This window comes from Lonchura striata, chromosome 7 (genome assembly GCF_046129695.1).
Source record: "Lonchura striata isolate bLonStr1 chromosome 7, bLonStr1.mat, whole genome shotgun sequence".
Taxonomy (NCBI): domain Eukaryota; kingdom Metazoa; phylum Chordata; class Aves; order Passeriformes; family Estrildidae; genus Lonchura; species Lonchura striata.
Window position 1 is genome coordinate 10,285,660 of NC_134609.1, and position 17,509 is coordinate 10,303,168.

Below are 17,509 nucleotides of genomic sequence, written 5' to 3' on the forward strand. Positions count from 1 at the left end.
TTTACAGGAGTAAAAACATGACATTAGAATGAGGGAGAAGCAACTTGTTAGACAAATATTATCCATTTAGAAGTTGTCTAGGGTGTAGCTATGACAGAGCCATCTTCAACTTGCTGGTAAAGTTGAGGGGTTCTCAATCCATCCTTCTCCTGTGTCAGCCAAACTCTGTTGAGTTTACTGAGAGGAAATGTTTTTTACTATAGGGACAAAAGTTTGTGTGGATTTCTCGAAACAGGAAATCTCATAACATATTTCAGGAAAGTATATTATATTCAGAATGAATGGTAGTTTGTGCTGTTAATACTAGCTACAGTAATGAAAATTAAATCTCCACACCAAACCATTTTCAAATGCGTCAAGTTTCTGTATGAGTTTGTAGGAGGATGTGACTGAGACGGTATTTGACATAAAGCTGACATTCATTTATCTGTGTTGGTAGAATGGAGATAAAATAATCAATAAAGAAAGGGTGCTTATTGAGATTTAGAAACATGTCTAAACTTTGGAGCTCTCCTCAAGCACTTTAATTAATGAGTTTAGTGCATAGGTATTCTCACTACTGTAAGAATTGACTGCTCAATTTCCAGAAGAACCAAAGGACAAGGACAGCAAAGTGTCCATTGCATTGGTTTGTGAAGGGGAAATTGAATTAGTGGATAGTCTTAGTGTATTCAGCTACCTGTGAAATATACAGACTTTGAGAACAGGTTTCGTAGTGTAACTTTTAAAATTCATGCAGTCAATGACATTTTAAAAGTCTGAAATTAAAGGAAATGTTCTGCTTCCTCAGGTTATTTGTCATAAATGCAAGTCTAGGAGTGTGATTCTTTTGTAAATAAGCTACCATACAGTCTGGATAACAAAGTGTGTGCAAAGACAGTGATGATGGGACACTCAGTATTGATAACTATTTCAAGCTTTTGATGTCAACACTAGGGTGAAGAATTAGGCAGAAACAGAAGTTAATGTCAGTCTGCAAGTTCTGTTTATAACTCCACATGTGTGTACTGTGTGAACATATTCCAACCAATCCGTGAATGTAGTTCCTAACATTCTGTGCCCTTGGATATTGCTGGACCAGGTGTGGATGATGTTGATTGAAGATAAGCTAACCAAGCTGTCTCACATAGATCAGAGCCTTCTAATATTTAGTAATGTAAGGCCTTCAGCCAGGCTCTAGGCCTACCACTCTCTGCCCCAAAATTTTCCTAATGAGGCCGGAATATCTCAGCATTGACACTCGACCTAGCAGTGGGAGCAGCCACTGTCCATGTGTGATGTTGGTTGTGAAAGAGAACTGACTCCTGGCCTCTTCTCTTCCTGCAGGCTGGTGTTTGCGAAGCTGAAGCTCTTAATGATAGCCATAGAGTACAAGTCGGAGAAACGCGAAAGCAGGTGCGTGTGTGCCACCCACTTTGGAAGTTCTCCAATGCACTGTCAAGAATTTTGCCTGCTTTTTTTTTTCAGAATGAGCACAGCTATTCTTTGAAACATTTCAGAGTGTAATTAGCATGCCATTGCATTGCAGCATTTCACATAGGACTGAAAAGGACTTATTTCTGCCCTTTTCCTTCCTAAAATTAACCCAAGTCAGAGTGTTTAGTAAAACGTGCAGTAGTGCATATGTCTCATCTCCAGGAGTGATTTTACTTATGGAAAAGCTTACAATTTTTGTGTTTATAGCATATCACTTTTAATCAGAGATCCATTACACTATTAAAAACAGAAGTGATATCAAAATTCATTATGGCTATGTGTATTTTCAAAATAAAAATTTCATTTAAATTAGTTTGGGAGAACCAATTTAGATATGGAAAAGATTAATTTAGCCTTGAAATTCACAATTTGCTAGTTACTTGCATCAACCGAAAAGAAAAAAAAAATTATTATTTTTAGTACAAATTCACAGATGGGAAGTGTTTCTTGCATTTTTGTTTTTGTGCAAAGGTTCATAGAAACATGATTGAACATTGGAGTCACTCTTCCATCAACTTGTCCATTCGTGCTTTAAACAATATTCATTTTTATGTAAAAAAAAAGTTATGTTATCTGCAACATGTGAAGGGTCATATAATAAAAATATGACAATACTGACACTGAGATAAATTTGATTTTCCTCTTTCAAAATTACATTTTGTACTGCTGTGGTAAACCTGAAGTGATACATACTAGTTCATCTTCTTTTTGGCTACTAATGATCTTTTTGTGGCCAAAGGGCACCTTTGAGGACAATAGCTTTTTCTCACAGGGGAACCAATTCTATCAATTGAACTCATTCTACATTTTATGGGGTTTTGAAAGTTTAATAGTATTGAATTTCATAATTTTTCTTTATTAAAAGAATCAAAAAACCTGTGTTAGACATTTGACATAGAAAAAACAGTGTTACAACTATTTATGAGTATTTCCATGCGCTGTAGTTGATTTTGCTGGATTCTTCCATATGTTTTAAAATGAAATGTGAAGTGGTACTATGAAGCGGTACATACTATTGGATACCATTTTGGTTCACTCTATGCTGATTAAGAAATCCTTATTTTTTACTATCAGATTTTTTATGCTGTATTTAGCTCCTTTGTACTTTTAAATTACTTTTCCATTGAAAGACCTCAGTCTGCATTAGCTAATGTAAAATGAACAATCTATTCTTCTGTCTATGAACAGTTTAATCTCTTGCTAGAAAAAGGAAAAATACTATAGTAACAGCAGTGGAACAATTTACCAGATTTTGGTCTTCAGTGTTAATAAATATTTGGTTTCTGTTTTTCTCCTAACAATTATTGGCCAAATTTATATTGCCATTACTTCAGTTGTAATTTACTTACATAAGTGCTAATATTGCAGTCTTTTGAAGTAATAACAGATTTTTGTTGGCTTCCATATCATTCTTTGCATTAACTTCAGTGGGAGTTGGATTGAGTTCTTAATCAAAAGGTGATGCAGAGGATCCCACAAAAAGTAAAAGTGTGATACAATCATATATGTCTTACTTAAAGCCATACACATAATAGTTTCAAATAATTATTATAGTAGGGAAAAAAAGAGCCTAAAATTGCTAGACTAAAAAGGGATATTAACAGATGGCTTTATTGAATATGTATGTAGCAAGAGGAGGGCATATATGGTAGATAGTCATATTTTCTCATAACCCTGATCCACAGTAATATCTGCTGATTTTATTAACCAGTGATAATTTTATAGTCACTGTTTGATCAACCACAGAACTACCTGCAGCATATCTTTACTGTTCTACTTGTTCCTGTGCTCTTCAAGTCAAATATGTTAACTAGATATTTGTGGTTTTCTGATCCTTTAGTCAAATCAGAAGGCTAATGCAACAAAACTTCTGTTTCTCACTTCCTAAGTATACTTGCATTTCCATGCATCTTATTAAATAAAAAGGTGCAGAAATAAAATAAAAGTTAGAATAACATAGTTTAGAAGCATAAGCTCTTTTTGAACAATGTAGATTTGTCATGCATCAATTATATTTGCTGATGCTGACATTGAAAATATTTTATTCTGCTCATATCCAAATTTCTTCCTGGCAATTCTTCATAAAGATGAAGTGAGAATATTTTTCAATATAATGAGAGTGACAAAAAATAGATACATGGAGATTTATTTTATAATTATACTTTGCATTCATGTTTTGTAGAACTATTATAGAAGAAGTTTTGTATAATTTAAAATTTAGAGAAACAATGTTAAATATAACTAAACATTTAGAACATTATGTAGATGGCACCTTTCATTAAGATCTGGTACTTCCTGCCATTGCTGTGACAGGTCTCAAAACATTATTTTAAAAAGCAGATGAAATTTTCAAAGCATTCTTTCTACTTAAAGGATGAGAAGATCTTACTTCCAACTGTTTAATTTTTGTTACTAGTCAACATAAAATGTCTATATCATTAAATTATATGTTGGATTTGTTATTTACACAGGGAGTTTCTGTTAAGATTAGTTTCATTTGCCTTTGCACTCAGAGCTAAAGCAGTGAATAAGATTCAGGAGTGTATGCAGCTCTAAACATTACAATGTAAGGGCATTTTAAATTTCCTAAGCCCCTCTTTAAATTTTCAAGTCAGTCTTAAGGATAAATAATAGTCCCATCCAACTGAATGGCAGACTTTTATTTGACTGCTAATATCTTCATTAGATGTAGAATGGCATAAATACTAATTTACCTCTGCTTTTTTTTTTTTTTTTTTTTTTTTTTTTTGTCCAGGCAGCCTCCTGGATCCTAGTTTTCTAAATTTTTCTTATTTACAGTCTAATTCTGTTAACTCTACTGTAGGGAATTTGAAATCAATAGTAATTAAAAATTATCAGAACTCTATCCAAGCCAATATTACTGTAGATCTTAGTGGCAGCTGAGCTTCCTGCTTGCAGATATTTTTTTTTTCTTTTTTCCTGTCTACTAATAAAACTACACAAAACAGAAAGCATGCCTTGAAAACAAGTTTTGCCAGTTTAGGTAGGTAATTAATTACAATTATTATTTTACAGCATTGCTTAAAAGCTGATATCAAAGCCTAAATATAAGTAATATAGTTATAAATATGATAAATACATATTAGTTTTCATATAATGGATAGAGTATCTAGAGTATGTTTATTGTTTTACACAACTGCTTTTCATCAAGGTATCTAAAGATTCATTAAAAAAACCCATTATTAGATTTCTTTTAACCTTTGCATTCATATATTTGATAAGATTTAAATTATTTCTCAGCTATCAAAGAAATCTCTGAATTTACAAAACTCAATTTAGAGTGTTTCTGACCAGCTACTAAAGTTTGCACTCTGGTAACTCCAGCTCATGATATGAGTTAACCATTTCTTCATCTCTAATTGCTTTCTGGGAATATTATAACCCATGGTTAAGAACAGGAAGCGCTTAAATTATTTTTTGTCTCCCTGGTACAAGCCAAAGACTATCACTTAAATAATGCTCTTAGCTTATTTGGAGAGGTTTTGCTTTTTTTGTAGAAAAATGCAAAGGAAACATGGAGAACATGAACCTGAAAATATCCCAATGTTAAATATACATCAAAAAATAACAGTTCAAAATTCAGATACTCAAACTCCTCATCTGAAATCCCTTTAAGAGAGATTTCTGCCTTCCTTTACCCCCTGTATTTTTATTCTACATAACTAAGCAAGAAGGAAAGCCTAACCAGGATTCTTCCCTCCTGCTCCCCATTTATACTCCGCTTGTAAAATTTTCTCTTTGTCTATCCATATATTTGTTCTCATTCACAGCAGAAAAACCTTTAAGCCTTGAAGACTTTTAAATAAAGGGTTTTTTTGCTTTTGCTTTGGTGTCAGTTGATTTCTTATCAAAGTGTTTGATTTGCAATTTTTTTCTTGTCGTTTGCAGAAGCCGAAAGCGGTATGCCCTCTTCGTTACCTTTCCTTCCAACCTCAATCCTACCTTCACTCCTTCTAACTTCAGGACTAATTCCTTGCCAAGAACACAGGAAGATAACATCTTTGTCTATCTTTCTCTCTATATACACACACATATATACCCATATATATTCATCTACCTATGTGTGTGTGTGTATATATATCTGTGTATATATTTATATATGAGCCCCCAGTCTCAAAGAGGAGAGAGAGAACAGCATTTTGTCTCTCAAGTATTTCTTGTGACTCACGCACTAACTTCTTTGCAGGAAGTACAAAATAGAACAGGATTCGCTTTTTAGGCTTTTTCCCCCTTTGTGGAGTCATTGGTGTATCAGATTGTTGCATTTGAAAAGCAGATTTTGCTGTTAATATCTCCTGTCCTCATTTTGACTGTATCATGACGATGTATATTTCGTCTTTACCAGCTGTTGTGCTGCCATGTTGTTTTCATATTCACGCCTTCATTGATGTCCTTCTTTCCCCAGAGTCTTCCTTCAAAACACGTCTTAAAATACAGTAGTTCATGTTCTCTTGCAGTCTCATTTTCCATTAACAGCAACCAAATACCTGATTCTTTGCATTTCTGGTCCTGTTTTGAGTCCAATTACTCATAACACAGTACCCATTAAAGTTTTTGTACTGTTCCAGTGAAAGTGCCATGGATAGTTTGTATTATATGTCACATACATTTTAATGACATTTATTAACTCATTTATGAAGAAGTTACTGAATGTATTTTTTTTTTCATCTTTGGAGGTTTTTTTGAGATGGCATGTTTTGCATTTTCTTTGGTGTACCATGCTGTGAGTCCCTCTCTACTCTACATTCTATCATGCTGCTATTGGTTTGGATGAAGTAAATAAGGCATGCTCTTCCATATCCTTGTCTCTCCTCATCTCTCTTCCCCCGACAGATTTTTTTTTTTCCCTAATTGCTTATAGCAGTCTGTCTGACTGTCAGTGATGGTCCTTGGAGACCTGCTGTCATTGTCCAGACATTTCAATTTCCATCTTCATTGTACTGTTCAAACTCTATTTTCCATGTCTGTTCTGTTGTGTATGTTGTATGTGTTACATGTATTTAAGTTTTAGTCTTATCTTCCTATAGTTTCTGAGTAGATGTGTGATAAGAGAGGTGGCTTCCTGTCAGTTTGGCATTATTGATATGATCCAACTGCAGAGAAGTTACTGCAACACTTAGCATCTCCAAGGATCTGCAGCTGTTGCACCTCTACTTTGCTTCTTGCTTTTAAGTATATCTTATCTTGTGGTGAAGGCATGTTAATGCTGGCATGATGAGCAGTATGAAGAAGTGTTGTACCAAGTGAAGTTGCTTGCTCCCAGAATAAAGTATATTGTTCTGCCTCATTGTACTGATAATTAATCACTTCTGGAACCAGAAGGAATAATTTAATTGTTTTCAAGTGTATTGAGTTCACCATCACTATTGAACTAGTTTGGAGTATGCCCAAATAAAATACCTCATGTACATCCTGTAGACCATGGCTTAGGTGCTGTTGTAAAAAAATTAAGTCCTGGGAGCAACCTTTTATATGCTTGTAGTAATTAAGCTTCAATATACTGTAGCATGTAATGTGCACTGTGTCTTTTGCCTTGTATTCTTTTCAGTGTCTTAAGAATTTGCTGTATAGAGCAATATGGAGCATTATAAATTAATGTCAGTGATAGAGCCCAGAAGAAAGAAGCAATAACTTATGAGTTAAAATGAGTGTGAAAACTGGTATGTGCACAACTCCCACTATGAGATTTGTGCATTTACACTCACACTCTACTTCAAAACATATGCTGAAACAAAAAATACTATTTCCAACTACTTTTATAGTTGGATGAATGACATGGTGTGTTTTAAAAGGCCATTATGCTAATAGTGGTACGTTTAATCTGGGCATAGCATGAAACAATCAAGAATAATAGCTGGTGTTGTTTAAAAGTTTGGTAGCTATAGTAAATAATGCCACATAATTTTGTTTTAGATAATGTATTCATAGTACTTAAACAATATTATATCTTCCTGATTACTAGATATTGCTGTTGTTTGAGTTGCATGGGGAATGGTACAGTACATCTACCACAAGATTTAAAACAGAATTGTTACAGCTTTTGCCATTCATTTAGTCAAAATGTTGGTGTTTGTGTTTCATTTATTTCAACAATTGGTCTTTCTTTTTCTTTGGAATAGGGTGATGACAGTCACACAGATACCCATACAGCTGAAAGCAAACAAACAAAAAAGAAGTAGGGTTACTAAATCAGATAAGTTTCCTTGATGCAGGGGTGAACTGTTCAATTGGTCTCTGATAATGGGTTTCATCACACCTGACTTTGTCAACAAAAATGTTAAATGCCTTACATCCTGTTAGTTATCCAGACTTAGTCCATAATTGCAAGGGAAGAGAGAGTCAGTTCTTGAATGCATTAGAATTCAATCTGAAAAGAGATGAGATGAATCCCACCTTCAATGCTGTCTAAAGTATAGAGTTGAAAGTAAGATCAGATAGGAATAGTACATAACAGAGGCATGGATAAGGAAAATCCTTAAAAAGGCCTCTCCTGGTCTGTGTATCTATCGCTTGACCTTATCTGTGCTTTCAGTTTTTAGTCTTTGTGTAGTGCTGCTAAAATGTCATTACCCTTGTATATTTGCTGTGCTGTACTTGATGGCAACTCCACATGCCTTTGTCAGCTCAGTTTAAAGACTTTCACCACACTGTTCCATATTATTAAATCCCTCTTTTGTTTTTCTTAGAGAAGGCTGACAGTTATGAGGATGACAGATCTGAGAGTCAGCCACTGTACTACGTCTAGATTAAGAGTTCAAAGTCCCATCCATTCACAAGTTCAGCAGTAGTGGAAGCCTCCTCAGTTTCAAGCTATGCAAAGCAAATTGTGGAACCACTTAGCGAGTGGCCTACCAGTAAACACATACTGCATCATGATGATTCAGACTCTGACACTGACTGTTTTTTTTTTTCATATAGTTCACCTAGAAGATGGCTGAATATTCTAGAAAGCTACAGGAAACATTTTTCATGTTCTATTGAAATATTTTGTATGCTAATAATTATTAGAAGTAAATTTTTAAATATTCTTTTAATATGAAAAAGATATCAGCTTTCTATAACTTTGTAATATTGCTTTAGACCAAGAAACATAATTTGAGTTAAATATGTGTGATATTTAAAAGCAGGAGACAAAAATCACCTAGCAGCAGAAATGAGTAAAAAATAAATAGATGGAATTAATTAGTCCTACCCCAAAGTGTCAATTCACAAATTATCTTACAGTTCAAGTCTCCAATTATTAGGCTCTGCATCAAGTATCTTTGCATTCAAAAAACCACAGAAGATAAACAATTAGTAAAGGAAACCATAGCTTACTTTTAGTTCTTTAAAAGAATATATAATATGGTATGCTTTAGCTAGGTCAGAATATTGGTATCTTGTGCATTCAGTCATCCATGCACTACTAAAAAAGGTATTGTGCAGCACTCATGTTCTGGAGTAGTTACAGGTAGATGACAATGGATGAACATATATTTTCATGAATCTGTATTTTATTGAAGGTAGCATATATACTTAAAACACCATAAAGAGACAATCCAAAGTACGTTGAGCACAATTAACACAAAGTGAGAAACATGAATTGATATCTATTTCCCTGTCATATAAAAAAAGTCATCATGTCCAATCTGAAATTTTCATTGAAAAATCTATGTAAAGAAAACCATATACATCTGTCTAGAATTTATGTGACCTTGTTTGAGCTTTTATTTTTTTTTTTTTTTTTTTTGAAACTGTGTATCTCAAATGTGCAGTGATTTCCATTTGTGTTTCACCTGCTAATATTTCTGTTAGTCTGGGAACGCATTTTCAGCTGTGTAGATAATATTAATGATTCTTTCCTGTGCTTTAAGTGTTAAGTGTCAGATTGGATGGGACTTTGAAAAATCTGTTCTAGTGAAAATTATCCCTGACCATGATATGAGAGTTGGAATTAGGTGATTTTTCAAGTCTCTTTGAACATAAACCATTCTGTGATTCAGTCTGTGACTCCTAAGAGTCCAACTGAATTCAAGGGTGATTTCCACATTTTCAGTGTGGGACATTTTCATTGCTTTTAGGTTCATGGTCCTGCATCTAGTCACCAAGTGAATGTTCTTTAGCAAATGGGATAACTTTTGCAGATAAGTGTAAAACGGGTTTCCAGAGTGCATATTCTATTCCACAAGTGGCTTCCTAATGTTAATATTGTCAAAAAAGAATGGAACTGACCTCTTCTAAGTTTATGGTGATGAAGTACATTACATTCTCATTGAACACATTAAATTATATTTAATTTATATGGCTTTAATTGCCATGTGTCCTAAACATTCGTATGTGAAGGAACAATCATGTGAGCCCTGTCACAAAAGGTTTTGTCCTGAGGGATTTATTTCTGGAATTGCAACTGTTAAAGAAATTTTTACTACATGTTTTTGAACTTGTTATTACCTGACTACTTTGTGAGAGAACCTAAATTAGAAATGTTATAAAATTACAAAGTTTGATCAAGATCTTACAAGTTTCTAAAGTTCTTGGCCTTCCTTGTTTGGTTTCATGAGCTGATTTAGGAGATAAAAAAATCAAATTGTGCTTTATGTTAAAAATGTGTTTGGAAAAATCAGTGTCATTTTCAGTAATATTTTTTCTAATGTGTGGCACAGAATGCATATGGATTAGCTATATATATTGCTATTAAACCTCTTGAGTTTGTCCTTTTTACCTGTTCCTTTGTAGCCTTGGAGATACATAAAAATGAGACATTAGCTGAAGCTGTCTCTTTTAAAACTCCTATCTAGTTTACCATGTATTTATATTCTTAACTGTGGGGATAGATATGCATAGTTTCAAATTAAAAAAACCACATGCATCTCTAAATAACTGATGGATGCATTTTTATTGGAATATTCAGAAGACTGTTTTTTCTCTGTGCTGTTTGTTCCCTATATTCTGTTTTAATTTAAAACCTTTCCCTTAATGTATATATTAGAGTGAGTGCTTATCAAAGCATAACTTCAGCTAACAACACTACAGGAGTTATAAGAAATAATTCAGTTGCAGCTTTAATAAGCAGTATATTTAATATATCCATACAATTCAGTAGAAATTGCTCATGGTTTTGCTCTGGTGTGTATATAAGCCCAAAGCTTCATGAGCTTTTTCTGTAACTCTTAGTCAGTAGCAGTGATGGGGCAAATTAATTTTCATTTCCAACAGAAGATTTTGCTGCTGGGGTCATACTGCAATAACTGTGATCACATCTCTATTTTGTGGTTATAAATACATTGTATTTGTGAAAAGAGGTATATGTGAATGAAGTATAAGATCTGGCAAAAATAAAGTCTGTACACTGACCCATGTGAATTGATTTAATGTGTCTCAGAAAACCTTGAGATACAAAATCATGCTCACAATACATTGCATCCTAAATGAAACCAGTTACTTCCAATTTAAGACTATGTTCCATGCATCTCAAAAGAACTGCTTCATTTGTTTATTATATCATCAAATTTTAAGTGTTGTTATGAGAAGTGAATATTTATAGATCTAGTGGTTACCTCAGTTTGTGGAATTTGGGTTGTTGAGATTTGGGCAGGATTTTTTTTCCTCTTTGGTATGGTTTATCTATATCAAATAATTGTACTGGGGAAAAAAAACAGCCTGGGTCCATGAAAAGCAGTGTGTTCATCTTTTTTCACTGAAAAGCTGTAACACTTATGTGACTTAAGAATCAAATAAGAAAATTAAAAATATTTTTCAGGTAGAACAGTACCTATTTGTACCTAAGAAAAACAGCCAGCCCAAATTATCCTACAAGACTTTACATATTTTATAAGGAACAGTATAATAAATATATGGGATTTTCCTCTATAGAAGATTTTTTTGAGTTTAGCAGCTAAATTCTCAGTGTAATGGCAGGTTACTACATACTAGCAGGCAGGGAGGAGGAAAGATGGAGACTGAGATGACCAGTACAGCACTCTGCAAAGTGCTAGTAAGTACTTTGTGGGTTCAAGTGACAAAAGCTTGTGCAGGAAAGATAACTTTGCCAACCTGTTTTTGACCTGAGTAACTGATTTTATATGAAGAAATTCTTATGTAGTTGTTTCTTTTTATTTTTTCTTTTAACTGTTTTATTCTATCTTAAACCTGTGAAAATGCATTTTAAAACTGCATTAGGAAGAAGTTTTCATTGCAACTGCAACCATTAGGCCCAGTTCACTAAGAAGTACTAGATGTCACACTTGATTATAATAGTTGATGATGGATGATACTAGCTTAGCTGTGTAACTTTATTTCATCCCATTTATCTGTGTGTGTAATACAGGTGTTACTTATACCATCACATTTCATTTTTTGCAATTGTTAGTAAAGTGTGCTGTGGAAATGAACCTGCTTTCTGTGGTGATACCTTCCAATTCCTGTAGTTCTACTCTCCTTTTTATTTGTTGCAAAGCTTGAAACTGTGAATAAGGGAAAGGGAAGGATATCTGGGTAGATGCTTTCATTGAGATTTCATTTCTGTTCCAGCCTCTGACACGGGCTTTGTGAGAAGGAGATAATAATTTAAACTGAACCTTCTACAGCTGACCTCTGATTATGTATATTCATTATTTTGAGAATCAGAGGCTGGGCTTCTGGAAATGCTGAGCATTCTTACAACAAAAGTTGCTAGAAAGTCTATATGGAGCTATCCAATCCTAAACACTGAGAAAAATTTGGCCTGTAGGCATCCCAAATTAATGAGTACCATATCTCATAGTTACTTAATCTCTCCTCTGTAAAATGGGGTAATACTATATCTTCATTCTTCCTGTCAGAGAAATTATGTGTCAGTGAATCTTTTGCTTGCTGTAGTGATGAACATTGCAGAAAAACACACAAGAAAAATATGATGCTGATTTTAAAGAGAGATAAATTACAGGAAGCCATGCCTGAAGTAATGGCAGTAAAACACCACTGAATGAAGTTTCAGACTGTGAGAAGGAAGGAGTTTGTGGGTATTAAATTAAGAGCTGTATCATAAGGTCTACATAAAGGGGGCTGAAATATGACTTCATGACCAACTTTTTATTTCTGAACTCATGAGCACTTTATTTTGTGGCCTGCATATTCTTGTCATAGGGCGTTGCAGGCATGTGGAATTGCACAAAAAATGTGCACATTATTAATCTTTCAGATATATTATGTTGTCATACTAATTTATTCCTAATGTGTAGAAAATGCATAACATATTGAATAAGAGATGTACTGAGATCCATTTTCCCTCTTATCAATAGCATGAAAGACTTTGGACCTTCAAATTTTAGTAATGTATGTCTGTTCAACATTTTGCTTTATTTATTTTTGCATATATATACTTCCCTAAAATCAATTTTTGCTAGGTAGACAAGTGTTTCAATTCCTGGTAGTCTTTGTTTACTCTAAATTGCATATGCACACCATTACTACATTTTGAGTTAGAAAAGCTGTACTTTAGTAAAAGACAAAGAAAACTTTTGAAAAGCTATATTAAGAGAGCCAAAAGCTAAGATATGTTACACATTAATAAAACTTACTGGAGTATATATTTATATTTATCTCTATCTGTATATTCATATTTAGCTTGATGCTCTGCAAAATACCTTACCTAAAGTCTAGAGTTAAATTATTATGAAAATAAAGATATTTCATAGACATGGAGTACCTCACTTGTTGATACCAGTTCCTTTGTCAGAGTTAGCTGAGGCTCTTCTGTCATGGTGGTTGGGTTATTTTTGTTCTTTCATGGCTGCATAGCAGTGTTTTAAAATTTTTCTATTAATTTTATGTTTTTTCAGCTGTCGTGACTGGTTGTCTTGTACCATTCCCCTTGAGTGTATGTGTGTATTTATTATTTTAAACAATGACATTATATGTCCAGATAGGGGTCCCATTAACTTTCTATTTCACTAGAAATTGGCACAAATTTGCATCAAAGGGTTTAGTTTCATAAGTGATATTTTTTGTTGTCATTGAATGGAAGTTGAGAGTTATTTCGTTTTCACCATATTGTGAATTTGTCACCACTTTGCATGACAGAGCAAGCAAACAGCAATGCTCAGCTTCACACTTCACATTTCTGAGGGGACTTCATGTAGTTAATATTTAAAGCAAAAAGATAAGAAAACAGTTGTAGGCACTTAGATGATGTGATTATAGGCAGAGGCATTTGACTCTCTCAAAGTTTTTGTAGAAAGTATGTGAAACTCTTACTTGATTGGAAATATCAAGGAAGAATAGCTTAAAATTTCCTTGCAGCCTTTCCTAAATAGTGGGTCCCCTATAACAGAATCAAATAAATTTAATTTGGAGGATTCAGTTAAAATTAATATAAACTTATTGTTTTGTTGGTTTTGTTCTTGTTTCACCGAGCAGTATATTAATCAATCCTGGAAACCACGTCAAGATTCAAGAAGGTACCTTAGGATTCTTCATTGCAAGTGATGCCAAAGAAGTAAAAAGGTAATTAAAATGTTTTTATCTTTGAATAGAAATTAATATATTTAATTTCAGGTTTTTTTTTTTTCTTTACATGTAAATGCTTAATCTAATTTTCATTATTATCTGTTTAGAAACTCTGAGGGGGGCTGAGTTGTTACTCCTGAACCACCTATAAGCATGTCGTTTTCCTAACTGTTATCCTAAACATCAAGGAATGGAAATTTGCAGCAGATCTGAAAAGAAATAAAGAGACTGGGTTTTGGAGTTCTTCTAGAAAACTTGAAATATTTTCACTTTTTTTCTCTATACGTATTGTGTCTCAGAGGAATTACTGAGAGGAGGACAGGGATGACATTTCTGTTCATCTCGGGTTTAGAGGAGTTTTTATCTACACAGACTTTAGCAAATTCTTGATGCGAGTTAGGTTCTATGTTCATTCTGTAATTGCCTTAGCAAAATAGTATTTATGTCCTTGTCATTTTTATTTAATGGAACAAAAAACTCTATGGCCTCATAATAATAAATCAATCTACAAAAGTGCATTCTACCCATTGCAGACAGCTTCACAGGCTCAATGTACCTGGCTGTACTAGATTTAGGATGAATGAAAAGGAGTTTTATGATATTGTGTGAGGACCACATGTGTGTACTTTTGTCTGTTAGAGGTATAGTATGCTTGGAAGGAACAAAAGAGCAATGTGATAAAATAATTTTTCAAAGAAAAATATTCAATGTCTCTATGATTTAAAAAAAGAAAAATGGAAAAAAGAAGTATATGCGGCTGAGTGCTTCCTCATAATTTGTATCTTTGTTATGAGTCATGAAATCAGATTTTTACTGATGTTCTCCTTGAGTCTGGTATTTTAACTAAATTCTATACTTAAAATTATAAAGTATTCAAATGATACCCTTTATTAAGTTCCAACCTTTTAGGATTAAATATAGTGAAATAATACTTAGACATGCATACTTACCATGCATACTTAAAGAAAGTCCAAGCACCAAAACAGTGAAATTAAAGAGCTTGACTTCTATTTTTCTTGAGACAGCTGAGATAGGTTTTGGTTAGGTGAAGCATGCAGAGCAGGGCAGCAGTGCTCCTGTCCTGTCACATCTCTAGCACCATCTCTGGAGCAGGTGCATCCTGCACTGCCTCAGGGACTCTGCCTTGCAGCATTCCCTTCTTTTCCTCTCTGCTGCTTTTCTCCTGTTGAACATCCAGAACTGTCTGCACACTGCTTTACTGAGCTGCTAGTTTTCTTTACTTTTTAGGGCATTTTACACTCTGCAATGAACTTTTTCTCAGACTGTAATTCAAACGGCATAGTATTTTTAACTGCTAAGTTTAGGGAGAAGTTAACTGTTATTAAGCAGTTTAGACAAATTTTTCACATCATTCATCTACCATTTTTTATTTGATAGTGAACGTGAAACAAGATTTCCAATTCTGTCTGGCTTTTGGCAGAAGGCTTTATTTAGAAATATTGTGCCTCCCTTGCCACATTTCTTAGCTGCTCTGTGCAAAGCAAATGGTTATCAGATGTGTTTCTACTAACAAAGCCAATTATGAAAAGTGTTAATTTCACCCTTTGAGCTATGATTCAGAGTCAGAAATATGTTCTAAAATTTAGGTCTTTTGGAGGTGAAAAATGATTTTTTAATAAAGCATAATTAAACATATTTTATACCTGAAATGCAAATTAAATTATCCTGGCTTTGTAAATGAAGACATTTCAACTCCCTTAAGCTAAAGTTATTCATATTTACGTTTCTCACAATGAAATATAACCTACAATGTTCAATTACTCTTTCTGTTAGAATCACTTTTGCATTTTTAGAGGAATACTTTCCCGTAAGAAGCAATTATACCTACAAACACTTATGCCTGGGTAAATAGCTTCACATAAAATGTTGACTGTTTAAATATAATACAAACTACCTGAATTGCATCTTCATTATTCCTTATTCATTTGCATGTTAGCACTAGCATCAGAAATCCACATTCTTCAAATCCATTTAATTTACCCCAATTATCTGGAATAATTTTGTTATAGCAATCACTTCAGGTATTTTTTCTTTACTTTGGACATAGGATTGAAGGTACCCTTTAGGACAATTGTCCTGCAGTGAACTTTAGAAACACGGTCTCTAGACCAGTTCATGTTAGGAAGTTTTTGTAAGGGACTATTTGTGGTAGTTGATTCTTGTTTAATAAGGGGCTTTACAGCTGGACTGGAGAGAAATTTTAAAAATTTGAGGCAGTTTTCCCCTCCTGGCCTACATCTTGACATCAACTCATGGTTTGAAAAACATTTTCTTCTCATTTATTTGGAAGTAGTTTATTTTCTTTTTGGTAGGATGTGAATATCTTGAAGATCAAAAAGTTTCTGCAGCAAAGTATACATGCTCAGAGAAGATGTTTTCCTTTTACATTTTGCATCTTGGAAATACTAAGGCAATTTCACAGCCTGAAAGAGTAATCTTCCTGGAAGTTTCTTAGAAAAATATATTGTGCTGTGTTTAGGATTTATATATTCCATTGGTAGCTTCATGTTATATTGATTTTAGAAATGTTAATAGCATTCAGTGAGGTCTCCCTGCAATTTCAATTTGTATTTGAACTCATATTAAACACTGATGCGGTTCATCTCTTCTACCTGCTGTCATTCTTGTGATGGGTCACTTAACTACCAATATAGTCCCACCTGCAGTGGCCATGCTATACTTAAAATAGAAGAAATAGTAGTAATCATCCTGGCTGATTAAAAAGGCAGGTTTTAATCAGAGGCTGTGTATTAATGTTGGTTTGATTTTCGGTTTTTTAATATTTTGGACTGTAGATAGTTTTGTTTCAGTGGCCTCCCAACTGTTGTAGCAATCTAGCAATCTCATACTGTCAGCAAAACATATGGGTGGTTCAAAGTGGGGGCTTTGCCTCTTACTGCCAGATCTCATTGAGAAATATGAAGTTAGAGGGAGAGGAGAAGATAGGGAGCTGACCTCTCCTGAGTGTGGAAAAGTGCAAGGAAAATTCATAAGGTTAAAAAGTATGTTTCTGGGTAATCCTCATGAAATGTGTCATGGCAGCCTTACATGACATGTTGACTTGGCAGTCATGATTGAATTCTCCTGTGGGCAGTCTGATGCATATTTATTAAATCAGAAATTTTAGAAAATATTATATAAAGTAAAAAATTTATCCTTTCTCACATCCTTATTTCTCCTTGTGCTGGCATGGGGCATCCACATCTTCCCTGTGCAACTTGTTCCAGTGTCTCACCACCCTCATAGACAAGACCTTTTTCCTAGTATCTGATCTAAATGTACCCTCTTTCAATGTAAGCCCATTCCCCCTTGTCCTGTTTCTACATGCCCTTGTAGATACTCTTGCCCCATCTTACCTGTAAGTTCCCTTCAGGTACTAAAGGCCACACTTGGGTCACCCAGAAGCCTCCTCTTTTCCAGGCTGAACAACCCCAGTTCTCTCAGCCCTTCCTTGTTGGAGAGGTGCTCCATTGTTCAAACCATCTTGGGGGCCTCCTCTGGGCTCACTCCAACAGGCCCATGTCCT

General features: G+C 34.1%; 1 protein-coding gene across 25 annotated transcripts in view; it reads left to right on the forward strand.

The window, feature by feature from the left end:
• KCNMA1 (potassium calcium-activated channel subfamily M alpha 1) overlaps positions 1-17,509 on the forward strand; it is a 425,369-nt gene that overhangs the window by 302,979 nt on the left and 104,881 nt on the right. For 14 of the 25 annotated variants that reach the window (XM_077784570.1, XM_077784572.1, XM_077784573.1 and 11 more), the window contains 2 exons: positions 1,327-1,395; positions 13,873-13,959. In XM_077784570.1, coding sequence (XP_077640696.1) covers positions 1,327-1,395; positions 13,873-13,959 — 156 coding nt within the window. Of the gene's footprint in view, positions 1-1,326; positions 1,396-5,385; positions 5,398-13,872; positions 13,960-17,509 lie in introns of all 25 variants that reach the window. The other 11 variants (XM_077784567.1, XM_077784568.1, XM_031505190.2 and 8 more) reach the window with 1 other exon arrangement.